This window comes from Python bivittatus, unplaced genomic scaffold (genome assembly GCF_059951505.1).
Source record: "Python bivittatus isolate LINGU-HERP-01145 unplaced genomic scaffold, Pbiv_v1 ctg000220_np1212, whole genome shotgun sequence".
Lineage (NCBI taxonomy): Eukaryota > Metazoa > Chordata > Lepidosauria > Squamata > Pythonidae > Python > Python bivittatus.
The window spans coordinates 29,979,699-29,993,538 of NW_028277048.1; the positions used below are offsets into that span (position 1 = coordinate 29,979,699).

The 13,840-nt window shown below is 38.7% G+C and overlaps 1 protein-coding gene across 1 annotated transcript in view; it reads right to left on the bottom strand.

Moving 5' to 3' along the window:
- Positions 1-459: 459 nt before the first annotated feature.
- The window catches only part of SPATS2 (spermatogenesis associated serine rich 2), a 45,737-nt gene continuing 32,356 nt past the window's right edge, over positions 460-13,840 (bottom strand). The window contains exons 8-13 of the mRNA XM_007426224.3: positions 12,757-12,892; positions 6,481-6,539; positions 4,237-4,346; positions 3,374-3,476; positions 2,263-2,465; positions 460-1,696 (exon numbers count right to left, since the gene is read on the bottom strand). Of these exons, the coding sequence (XP_007426286.1) occupies positions 1,379-1,696; positions 2,263-2,465; positions 3,374-3,476; positions 4,237-4,346; positions 6,481-6,539; positions 12,757-12,892 (929 nt within the window). The 3' untranslated portion in view covers positions 460-1,378. The remainder of the gene's footprint in view (positions 1,697-2,262; positions 2,466-3,373; positions 3,477-4,236; positions 4,347-6,480; positions 6,540-12,756; positions 12,893-13,840) is intronic.

The window sequence follows — 13,840 nt, forward strand, 5'->3', positions numbered from 1 at the left end:
TCACTTCTGCATTGATTGGTCTAAGGAAATCACCACTTTCAGTTATCTGCAATATAGGTGCTAACACTTAGCATGGCTGTATGAAATGCTCAGGTTCTCTGAAGTTCTTTGAACACTCTAGCATCCTAAACAAAGTATTTTGAGTTCCAGTACTTTTCCAAACTGATTTTTCTTCCTTCTTTTTCACTTACTCTGCAAGTCAAAGCCTGAAGCCCAAATTGAACATTCTGAATTAATCTGTTGTTATCTCTAGAAATCTTATTATTTTTTCTTTCTTGATTTATCAGTTGCAGCAGCAAACTAGATACCCAAACCAACCATAATCATAATACTTTCTGCAAAAGAATCCAAAAGTTTGTTTTTTGTTCCTTGAAATTAAACCAATCCTGAATTAATCTAACCCACATATCCAGTAATCCATTTACTATGAACTCTTTTTAAGGAGAAGAAATAAGGGCACAAAGTGGAGGCTACCATCTTTTAAACATGTATGTAGTTTTTATTTATACAAGGATAGAGAGAATGTAGCAATCTTTGCTTTTACTTGCGATCACTTAGGCTTAGCACTACTAATAAATTGCTAGAAATTTAGTTTAGGTTCAGATAGTGGGATTTTGGCTGGGAAGTGAAAAAATGAAACCTCCCATCCCACACCAAACATTAAAACTAGGGAACATCTAAATTTATACATGACAAATAGACAGAATGTTAATTCTCTCAGGAAGAATGGGAATTGCTCCCCTACTGCTGGAAGAGATATTCCCAAATATAGACTTTAGGATACGTTGCAAAAGAAGGAGAAGAAGGAGGAGGAGAAGGAAAAGGAGAAGGAGAAGGAGAAGAAAAATAACTATTTCAGCAATCTCTTACAGCTTCGCCCGTTCAAATTTCTAATCTTAAACTCACAATTCACAGCAACTTGTTTCATTGCCAGCATGAATAGCTTTTGCTGTTAGACATTAGGCCTGGCTAGTGGCATCCTGGGAGGAGTAGGGATCAGAGAATTTAGGATTAGACCTACTGGAAGGCATCCTCCCCTCCCACCCACCCCCACACTTTTATGATATAGACCTGGCAATATTTGAAACTAGCATTAACATAAGGAGCCACTGGATGTAAGGAGGGGCATCAGTAAGATGTGCCAAGGCTACTCCTGGACAGCAAGAATATGTTTTTCCATTAAAATCTGATCCATTTCACACTGCAGGAAGCAAGGGCAAGAGAAACACTAAGAAGCTGCTTTCCCAGAATGGAATGATTGGGAAAAAGAGGTGGCACAGGGATAGCAAAGTGTAAATTTTCTTTTGTTAATATCTCTAGCTAAGTGTGTCCTACAATCTTGTTATCCAGTTTTGGAAAGTGGCAGAGTTTGTGGTCCTCAGGAACTGGATACCTCATATTGGCTTGATCTAGGTTTCCTCTGTGGCAGAGCCTTGGCTTCTTTGTTGAGTGGGACCAAATGTGTCTGTAGGGATGGGGCTGGTGGACCTGGTTCAGGACCAGTTCCAGTTCCATTGATTCCGGTGGTGCAAGTCTGGTTGAGGTTGTTTGGATTTCCAGGGGGTGGTCGGGCCCTGAGGTTGGACTGGTACCAAGACCCATTTCTGTAGCGATTTGAATTGAGGTGTGATGAGCCATTCTGGCGTTGTCCTTGGGACCTGTAACCTTGACCAGATCTTCTATTTCCCTGGAACCCCTGAAAGAGAAAGAAAGGTGGGGGTGGGGAGATCAGTGTGATCAGTACCAATATTACCTGGCTACTTTTTTCCATACTCAGAACAGGGTAAAGATCCATAGATGCCAAGGATATTGTTCTACAACCAAATCAGTAGAACATCTTGCCAGAACCCTAACCTCTAAGAGGTTCTGAAAATATAGCACTCCACTCTTTTCCTAACCATATACAATTAGAATTTAGGCAGCATTTTTAGCCTTATATTACTGCATATTAGCATTCTTTACTATACAAGTGATGCTAAGAAGATGCAATAGCCTAGAATGTTTCACTTGAATGCTGTCAATCCAGTATTTAAAAATGGGAAGTTATTTTAAATTTGATGCACGTTCTAGTAGAGTTGAATTTTCATTCCAAGTGTTGGCTTAAGACAAGCAACTGTAAGATTAAAAGTGTGGTGTGACAACATATGTGTAAAAGGTGGGGCCTTCACTTTCCCTCTCTAAGTGTAAAAAACACTAAAGATGACCCAAGCCTAGCCAATCTCCAGGCTGCTCTAAACTGCAGAAACAACATTAAATCATTACCTCCCGGTGGGAGTGGTATGGACGGCTTGTTGCACTTGTGGAAGTTTCTACAGGGGATGATGGTTTCTTATTGGCCATTATGAGGCTAGGAGAAGAAGCAGAGGCACACACTGTGGTAGTGGACTCATCCGGGCTGCTCACAGCCATGGAGGTAATGGAGCTACAACGTGACCTGGTTGAATAACTGTTCTTTGGATGTGAAACTGAAACAAGAACAACAAAAACCCGTTTCTTTTATCAAAACTATTTCACACATTTTCTGTAATGTAAAGGTGAATCTGCCCCGCACCCCACCCACAACCAGTGATACATTTTCCAAACCCTTACACAATCAAATTGCAACTAAAAGAAAAAATGCTCCCATCTCAGCTCCTGCAGCGCCCCTGCAGTAGCCGCTGCCGCCACTTGACAGGCTCCTGAGAAGGTGGGAGCCAAACAAGGGGGAGCCGTGGGCCTGCTGGAGGGAACCTGGAGGCAGAGAAATACTGAAGACGCTGGAAGAGGCAAGGCACAATCCAATGAGAATCTGACAATCTTAGTAGGCCCAAAGGTACACTAAAACTGGAAAATAAAAAACAGAACTGGCGAGCAGAGAGAAAAAGCCTGCAAATGCATTTTTGTATAAATGAAGGGCTTTCACTTCACTGGTACTGCAACAGGGCTTCAAACATTTTTTGTTTTTTCTTAAAATCTACAGTGTCGGGCTATGTCAATGGAGGCTTCCAAACAGAGGTCCCTGTTTCACCATATTAATTTGAAATATTTATAGTGTGCCCCCTATCCAAAGGATATATAAAATGTAAATATATAATATGTATAAAATAAGCAAGGTAAAGTTTAGTAAAAGCATGTATATAACTTAATTCAGAAATACACAGTAATAATATCAAGACTAACAGTGAAACATGTAAGAGACCTAGACCCTTAACCTTTCCTGAGCTGATAAAATTCTGAGCAGGGCCTTTTCAGGTGAAGGCCACAGGAAAACATGTTTTCATTAGAAATGCTTTTACCACTCACATGTGTTTACTTCAGTTCAGCTTTATCCCATAATTGCTGTGTTTTTGTTTTGTGTGAGTACCCAGGTTATACAATGTTTAGTCCAGCTCACCTTGTCCAAAGGATTCAATGCTTTTCTTTAGCACATCAAGGTCACAAGTGAAGCGAGCCACCCTTCCAAGATCTTCATCATATTTGCGCTCACTAACAAAGTGCTGCAGAGAAAAAAAATATAGGCATGTTAACATTATACATAAAGCACATTAATGGTTTAGAAGAGAAGGTGTATAGGGATCAACCAAAGCACAAACTGCATATATTTTTCTCTGATTCTACACAATTGCATAAAAATAAACAATTGGATTTATTATGCAAGATAACCCCACCAGCAAATAATAAATGGTTTAAAGATGGAACTGTTGACAGAACAGCAGTTATCAGGGTGATTTTTTTCCATGCAGCGAGAGTTTATTGGAATTTGAACATAACTTCATTCTGGCCTCTAGTGGTAGGCAAAGGAAGCATTTGTCAGAGTTGCTGGTTCATGCAACACAACGCACCCAAGATCAACTCTTTGCAGTTACAATCAAATTATTATTCAGCTCTATGGATATTAATAAATGTGAAAAAGGTTCAGACAAAGTCTTCAACTTGGTTTTTGAGTTTCAAAAATGCTCTTTTATTAAAAAAAACCCAATGCTTTTGTTTTTCAGTCCATCCTGAACTTAAAAGTTGCTGCCAGCTCCAGTACTGAAATTGCCTGTTTCAATTTCAAACGCTAAAGATTAAGACCCTAAATACGTACTCTACTGTAGCTCTCCTGCAAAAGAGGAATATAAGGAAATTTAACTACAATAGGGAGTGTAATTTCTCTGTGCATGTTGTGGCTGCACTTTGACAAGAACTCTGCCCCAGTTGCCTAGTCTGTGTGGATTAGAAAAAGATTTATATAGCCCAAAGCAGTCTGAGATTCACCTTTATGTCAGCTCTAAGTTCTACCAGCTGCTCTTCTGACATTCGGACTGCTACATCAGTTAGTTTCTTCAGTGCCTCTGCCTTCTTTTGGCGGCTGCTTAGGATTTCCACTATAATGTAAAATAGAACCCCAAAAATGCAGTCACATTTCTTGAGCATTTATAATGAATATTTATTATTGTTAATCAACTCATGCACAAAACAGAATGTATAATCACTGCAAATCTAATTCCCGCCTCCCTCCTGCCCCCGTTCTGCCCCCCGCCAATATTTTAGTTTATCCTTCAACTAAAGGATAAACTAAAAGTCAACTCAAGCTTTGCAATACACCTGAAAAATGCTTGAGGCCTTGGAAAACACCTAGGAAGCTGGCGTTCGTGTCATGGGACAATCACCTAGAGGACACTGAGAAGTCTCCTAAATTGACAGACTCTTATCTAGCTCAGGCTCAACACAAGAAATCTGTGAATAGGGTCTTTTTACTTTGTCTCTCTCTCTTTAATAAAAAATTGAAGAAGTTATCAAGTCAAATCGGTTAATTGTTTACTTGACTGCAATGCTTTGGGTGGGGCGCAGTTTGTAACTCTTTTCTCCTGTACTCTTTTCCCAATGCATGATGCTGCGTCAAAGCAGTTATTTTGCCATATAAAGAGAAAACCATATAGATACTACAATAAAGCCCTGAGGAACAGAAGTCTCTTAGTATGTTATGCATAGCCATTTAAGGTCAATATGAACACTTTCAATATTATCACCATGAGCTAAGGTTCTCATGCTTTTTGCCAGAAAAAAGCTACTTCTGTACAGTCATCAGGCCAGTTCCAAGCAAAATACATTTTAATAGCTTTACCCACTGCTTCAAGTTTTAAATGCTGTTTTTTGCAAGTTAGCAACCAATAGAAAGAACTGCAGTTTTTCTGTTGAGAGGGGGATAATAGGGATTGCTCCTTTTATATACAGGTAGTCCTCAGTTAACAATGGTAATTGTCCTGGGATTGCCATCGCTAAGCAATGTGGTTGTAAAATGTGATGTCATGGGACCACGTTGCTTAGCAATGGCAATCCCAGCACCCCCCACTGCTGTCATTAAGCGAGGATCATGGATCGTTAAGTGAGTCCCAGGTGGCTTGCAAGCAGGCTGGTGGACAGGTAAGTGGCTGCTGCCAGGTGGGGGAAGGTGTGCAGGTGGCCAGCAAGGTGCAACACAAGTGTGATGGGGCTGGGCTGGGGATGGCTGCTGCTGGGTGGGGGAAAGTGTGAGAGACTTACCAGAGCACCTCGCAATCTTCCCTGCCAGCTTCCCCATTGACTTTGCTTTTGGGAAGCTGGCAGGGAAGGTTGCAAATGGCAATCATGTGACTGCGAGATGCTGCAACTGTTGTAACTGCGAGCGGGTTGCCAAGCGCCCAGATCACAATCACGTGACTGTGTGTGTGCTGTGACGGATGGAACTTTCAGGAGTGTTCATATGTGCCACTCGTTCAATGCCATCATAACTTCAAATTGTCGCTGAATAAATGGTTCTTAAATGAGGACTGCCTGTATGAGCCATATTAATCAAGTTGCATATAAATTAAGAGTCTTCAAGGAGTATGTGTTCCCTTTACCTTGTTCTGGGGAATCCACATCTTTCATAGTACAGTAGTAATAGCAGCATTAGGTTTATTTAGATATGAAGACTATGGAATTATGAACAGTGATCCAAGTCTCAATTCAGACATCAAGCTAGGCACATATCTTATTCTTATACTTTTCAGCATATTTGGACTCTAAAGTGAGAAGTTTCATACCAGTTGGAATGGTGCTGTTCTTCTGGTCACCGAAAATGAGACAGTGATAGTTGTCATCCAGGATGAGTAAGTCAGCACATAAATACACACAGAGAGGTTTTAGGAGCACTCTGTTTAGCACTATTTTTAAATGAGAAAATCCCCCATGCTGTTCTGGTGTAGGGGTAACTTAGATTAAATATGGCACTACACTTGGAAAATAAGTAGAGCATAACCAGGTCTTACCCATGTATATATAATTACAAGTTATTTGAGACATGAACCTATACAAGTAGATGTGATTAAAAAATAGCCGATGTGCATATATATAGTATGGGGTTTACATATCTGGAAACACTGTGGAAATGGAAACCCTACTTTGTATTTTGTCTTGCACTGCTCACTTTAAAAATCCAGTGGTCTTGTACAGTTTCAGTACAAAGATAACAGCATAATTGTGCTTTTTAAAACTTACTTGCTTCTGCTTTTACTTTGTCCATTTCACCTAGAAGGGCTACTTCTCGATCCATGAGGCTACAGGATGGATGGATGGATGGATGGATGGATGGATGGAAGGAAGGAAGGAAGGAAGGAAGGAAGGAAGGAAGGAAGGAAGGAAGGAAGGAAGGAAGGAAGGAAGGAAGGAAGGAGAGAAAGATTAAAATTCTTATATTCATAGGCTATATACCACATTACAGAAACCAACCAAGCTATTAATCAGATGGTAAGAAATAAATTAGGACAAATTTCTACCTCCCTGATGAAAACAGTTCCCTGCTGTACACTAAGCTTTCAAACACTGAATGGATCGATATCACTAACAAGGAACAAGCCAACAAACAGCAGCTGAAAGCTGCAATTTTTTTGAGATTTCCAGCACAACTTCTCTTTCTTGAGTTTACTAACAGAAACCCCACATGGTTCATCGTTGTTTTGGTTCCAAAAATCACCTTGACATTTTAAGCTGTAATCTCCAAAGTTATCTACAGTTTTCTAATCTACTTTTAATTCCCATGTAACAATCACTGTGGCCTATAAAAGCATTTAATTGCCTGGAATTCTCATATTTCTTCTTCACTGTGATTTCCTCTGGGTTATCCATATGGGTGAGTTTAATTACTGATGGTGGGACAAGTGTTCAAAAGAGAATGAAGACAGGCTTGCTGCACTAGAAGAGCCATTCTGACAAAATGATTCATTGAGAAAGTAATACTGAACAAACACTGATGGTCCTAGGACCAGATCTATACAATTCAAGAATCACTACATATGTAGGTAAATACATAGCTAAGGTGGTATGATCCAGTACAGACTGGGTTCCTTTGCCAGCTCACAGCATAACAAAATAACAGTGTTTTACACGACACAGGTACCACTTTCTTATTCCTTCAGAGTACAGGTAGTCCTTGCTTAACAACCATTCATTTAATGACGATTCAAAGTTATAATGGGCTCAGAAAAAGTGCTTTACAACTTGTACTCGCACTTACAACCATCACAAACTGTTGCACCACCCCAGGAGGTCACGTGATCCCGATTTGTGACCTTTTTAATGATGATTGTTAAGTAAATCACATGGTTGTTAAATGAATTCTGGCAAAAAATGTCCACTGGGGAAGCTGGATTTGTTTAATGATCACATGATTCGCTTAATGACTGCAGTGATTTGTTTAACGACCATCATAAAAATGGTTGTAAAATCGGGTCTGGTCATGTGGTGACTTGCTTAATGACCACCCTGCTTAACTACCAATTTTCCAATCCCTATTGTGGTAGTTAAGTGAGGACTACCTGTAGAGGAAAACATACTGTTCCTTATGAAGGGCTTCTATCCTCCTAAGCATGCATAGCATACTTCAAAGAGGAAGACAGATTTGGAAAGAAAATAGGAAGAATAAATTCTTGGTTGAAATGAAAGACAGAATAGACTGTGGCAGCATTAGTTCATTCCTATGGAATGCAAAGAACTTATTTATAGGGTGCAAAGATCACTCATACTCCATGCTGTAATATTTGTTGTGAGAAAAAATGGTTGTTTGAAGCCAGAACTTTTTCTTTTAGGATTGATGGATAAACAGAAAAGAGCCATGGAAGATTATTTCAATATATGATAACTGCAGCAAGATTACTATATGCACAAAAATGGAAAGATTCGGCATTACCCACCATGGAGGAATAGTTGGTGAAATTGACAAAACTTGCTGAGATGGACAAACTGACTTCATTGATTAGAGAAAGGTCATTACTGACATTCATCAATGACTGGAAACCCCTTAGGACTTTTTGCATGAGAAAGAAAATGATTTTGTGATTTATGGTTTTGATGATTAGAAAGGTTATAGAAAGAAGAGAATTATGATGAAATTGGAGAGAGTGGTTTGATTAGAATTGTATATGTAACTGCCGAAAGGGATATCAGAAGCCATTTCTTTATATATATAATTTTTTTCATGTTTTCTGTCTTTTTATTTTCTTTTTTCTATCTTTTTGTTTCATTTCATTTTTTTTACACATACTTTGCTATTTTTTCTACTTTTTTTCTTTCTTTGAATGAATTTATCTATGTAAAATCTTTTAATAAAAAATATTTTAAAAAAAGAAAAAATGATCTAATAAATGCAGGATAGTAAATGGGCAGGGATTATTTATAGGCATCATTAGAACCTCTAAAAGTCTCTGAAAAGACATTCGTCTCAGGATTCTCAGCAGAGGCTGGCAGGGCTACCAAGGGCTGCTCACCACGTAGCTGGTTCTACCTTATTTGATCTTCACTACCACCCTCATTAACAAGGAACAAGGAAATAAATAAAACATCATTTGTTGATATCCTATCTTTTATCCACTGTCTCTCTTTCTATCTTCTTTTTTTGTAGCTATTTATTCTGTTCCCTTAAATGTTTTAATAAATTACACCGCCCGCCCCAAAAAACAGTCAACAGTCATATGGGACCTGAACAAGCTCTAAGATTTTCTGAGGGGGTGCTGGGCCCCAATCTCTAAGTATCACATCTGAGAAAGAGATGAAGGAGCCATCTGATGTTTCAATTTTAATTCCAAATTTCTCAGTGGTTGAGATAGATCAGAGTGGTTATCTGTCACACAGCTCTACTGAAACATGCACAGACATGGGTGATAACAGCACATTTTGGATAGCTGCATGAATAGCCTTCTCTTTAGATGCCTCCAGATGAACAATTGGTGAAGAATAAAACTGAATGAGTGAAGGGGCTGAAAGCTTGCATGTCAGAGGCTGAACAGTCCCAGAGCAATGGTTCAGGGGTTGTGGTAATAAAATCCATGGATGATGATACAATTTTAAATCCTAGTAACCATCCACAAACATGTTTCAGCTTCTATTCAGGGCAGCAAGCCAATGGAAGCCAATAAGAACCCTTAGAGTCAGGAGAATCAAGACAGTGTAGATATCAGCCTTTATCCTACTGTTAGAGCAGCTACAGAGTAGAGATCCACTGGTTCCCTATATAAATGAAAGAACTATTACAGGCAGTTCTCACTTAAAGATGGTAATTGGGACTGGCAACTCCGTTATTAAGTGATGCGGTCATAAAGCACATCATGTGACCGTGCCAACTTACAACAGTTGTGGCAGTTCTAGTTCCCATCATTATACAAATCCCACACAGTCATTAAGCACTGTGATTTAAGCACCTTAAGCACAGTTGTTAAGCACCTATTGACTTTGCTTGTTGGAAACTGGCAGGGAAAGTTGTAAATGGCAATCATGTGACCACAGGATGCTGCGACTGTCATAATTTGGAGCCGGTTGCCAAGTTCCCAAATTGTGATCATGTGACCACGGGGGTCCTGCTGTGGCTGCAACTACGGGGACTGGTTGTTAGTTTCCTTATTCAGTGCTGCTGTAACTTTGAATGGTCACTGAACGAGTGATCATTAGAGGACTACCTGTACAGGGGAACCAAAGCGTTTGTGTTTGAATTCTGTGTTTGAATGACAGAATTAAGAGAAGAAATAAAAGCAATCCTGATGGCAAGGCTGATGAAATCACAAGTAATGGATGCCTTTCTCAGACCAATACTATGTAAAAGTGGGCCTGAAGGGCTGAACTGCCCATATACTTTGTATTCTCTTTATTATACCTTAAATCTTCAGTATCAAGTGTAGTCTGCCTGCTTAACTGTTTGGGCTTTAAGTCCCAAAATAATTCTAGTGTTCAAGGCAGTCACAGAGTTTGATCAGAAGTTCCAAAGGGCTGATCAGGGTGGATTTGTGATGTACTTCCAGACATGGATGATTTGTCCTTCAGTAGGAACATCACTAGGACTCAGAATTTACAGATGGAACTTAAGGATTTTAAAGTCTGGGCATCTTGAGCAGTGATATCCAAAACCTGAAAGGCTTGAACACAGAGGGGGACTCTTAATCTGCCTACTTCATTCCTGGCAACGACTGCAGGGCTCCACAACACGTTCCTCTCTTTTGGAAGAGGCAAAGAGAGTTTCCCATCAGGGAGAAGTTTTACTGCTGTACTTTCTGCAATTATAAAATAGCATCTATGGTGCACATGGCCCCAAAAAGATCTATGGTGGAAGAACAGTGCCTACCTCTGATGAAAATAAAAATATAAAACAAAAGGTGATAGGTATTTGATAATGAAAGAAGGAAAGCATACCAAAAAAAGAGTAAACACTTTCCCAACATATTACCATAAAGAAGTCAAAGAAAAATTGAGAATATGGTTTTCAGTTGCAGAGTTGTTAAAAATTACTATAGAACTGAAGTTGAAAACTATGAAAAAGTAACACAGAGAATATCTAGTATGAGGGCTTGATCTTCAGAAAACTGTGAACGCTTCAGTCTGTAAAACAGCAAGGTATTTCTGAAGGCATTTCCTTTTTATGACTAATATTATAAATTCATTTATATTTAAAAAGAAATACAGCCTGCATAATGAGCACATCATGGATTTCTGAAGCAAAGCAATTATGTTTTCAAGGGATGCTATAAAAACATGTTATATGTTCAATTTTAGTTTACAAAATTGTGGCAATTCCGTTTACACTTCTTCCAGCAACTGATTACAGCCAACATATATTAAGAACATAATATTTGTAACACTAACAGCTGCAAGATCAGTTCTCTTGACAGACATTGAACAGGCAATGCTGCGTTTATGTGCCGATACAAATAATTTTCCTCAGAAGTGAACAGAAAGGGGTTTGATCTGTATGCCCTGGTTCGAATATACACAACCTTTCTTGCAGAATGGCAGTGATCCTGTTTTCAGGAAAGGACAAATAACAAAGCCTTGCTGCTTCATTTGACATTTATTAAAGGAGGTTCCATTGGCTTACTTCCAAATAGGCCCTGTAATTCCCTGTGTCACGGAACTGCACTTCCTGGTTTCTGCCCTTACTCTGCCCCACAGCAAGCAGATTTATCGAAACAAGGTCCTTAGCCTTTTAAAACATGACGCATGATGAGGCAAAGATCAGAGGACTGATGCAGGAAGAGATTAACTATAAGTAGCACAGCTAGAGGTTTTTACACTGAAGGAATGATAATTACATAGAGATACCTGTAGAAAAATAGATCATCCGAATGAATGTTAGATAATACTAAATGACAAATCTATTGGCAAAATCCACAACCAGAATTAGTTCTTAATATTAAAGTCATGCAGAGGCTGTTAGCATTCACTTGAGGAATCTTTCAAGATTCCCCTGTGCCTATAGTCTCCATAGGTATTCTTGGAGAAATAAGTCAGATGCAAGTGACCCTCAGTATAAATTTTGCTTCCATTATCTTTCCTAAGGCTGTATCTGGGATAAATACCAAGGATTTATAAATACAAATTTTCGCTATTCAGACCATCCATTTTATAGCAGTACTCTAACAATGTGTTTGATAAGCAACTCCCAGAGTTGCAACAGATTAGGTCGGCCTATAAACCCCACAAGTCCCTTGATCTCAAGTTGCTAAGATTTGAAAATGAAAATGCTTTTTAGCATGGAAAATAATTCTGTCCTTGAAATTTCTATTTACTGAGTGAGATTTCAAACTAACTTTTTAAACTCACACAGTATTAAGCACCATGCTGTTATTTATATATCTGTTTACTGTTCATGTTGTAACTTTGTGAAAAGTGGGAATCAAACTGCCTTAACCACTAGTTCATTTGAAATGCAAATGCAATAGATTTCTCAACCATGATGATGATTAATTACTAGAAGGGAGTGTTCAGTGAAATCCTGTATATGTACAGAACATTTCTCTCTCAACTCTGGCCCATTTTCATCACAAGCTGGTTTCTAAAAATTAGGAGAACATAAAAAGGGACTACCATATGCTGCAATACTATAGATGAACTCCTAAGGCTTCTGTTCTTAGGAACGTGCCATTTCTAAATCCATGACTTCCCTACACAAAGTCACCCATATACACTGTTTGCTTTATTTGGGGATAAAGATGTTATTTGGAAATAGTTTAACTCTGTATCCTAACATCATACCACCAAAATCTGGTAGTCAGACACCATTATAGTTAGGAAATTTTGCATATTTTCCCCCCCAAATAAAAATCCCTAGACCTTTTATAGAACACATGCTCAAGACTGAACCACATGCACTACAATTTGCCTAATCATACTATATAGACCCTGAGGCAAGGACTAGTTTGGTGAAGAAAAAAAGGGAAATTAGAGTTATTCTCGATCAATCCTTTAAAACTATATCCACACTTGAATACTCCAGATTTCAGAGTATTAGCATACCAACTCTGCAGTTCTGCAAAGACCTGCTTCATTTTCTTAATAGAAGCATCCATTTCTTCTTTAACCACAACTCGATATCGAGACAGTGAAACAGTGCATCGCTGGAGGTCTTTTACCGATTTTTCAATATTGGAACCTATCCAAAAAGAACAGACACAGTACTAAAACATAGCAGTCCTTACAAGTTTTCCAGTAATTATCAAAACTACAGATTATTTGCCATGAAGTATTTGGTCATTACAAAAAAAGGGATTCAAAAGAAACTTGAATGCTATTTTGAATGCCATTTCTTCCAAATAATGTTAAATATTTACCAGAAAAAAAAATATTCAAGGAATAAAGCAGCAGCATTGGGTTATAAAAAGAAAATATCCAATTGTGAACAAAACTATAAAGTTCAAACTAAGAATGTCTCTCTCCATTAAAATCAAATCTGCGTGAGAATGCTGTTTCCTCTAACAGGAAAGATGTAAGGCTTAGGTGCTTGTTGCAAAGGTTAGTCTCTCTGCCTCCTATCTTCAAGCCAGCACATTTCCATGCTTCTTTCTGTCACCAGAAATTGCTGAAGTGCTCACCCCCTGCTAAGCTGCTTGTTATGGTCCTTGTTAAAGCAAAAAGCTGAAACACTGCTGCCAAGAGGCAGATATTCCCGTCTCCCCAAAACTATGGATAATGACCATGTTTAGAATCAAGATCTTGAAGGTCTTATTTGCTGACAGGTGGAGAATGGAAGAACAGAAACTAAAAGAAGAAACAGCAAGGAGCTGTTGCTTCTCATTAGCCACTAAGGTTTGTTGAAAACCTGGCTCACACCATGGAAAAAAGTGTGCAAAGCCGGAATAAGAAATATAATGACTATGAAACTATGTTGCAAGTTAGATATATGGAGTGAATCACTGAGTAATGCCAGCTAATTAAACAATCTCAATCAACTAATTCTCCTTTTATTTGTATATCCAGATGAGGAAAGAAGGTATAATCTACAAGCTGCCCCAAAAGACGCAATATTTATATTAAATAACTTACAATCTTTCCACTATTTGGTAATTTAATTACAATCAATGGCAAGTGATTCCCTGCAAAT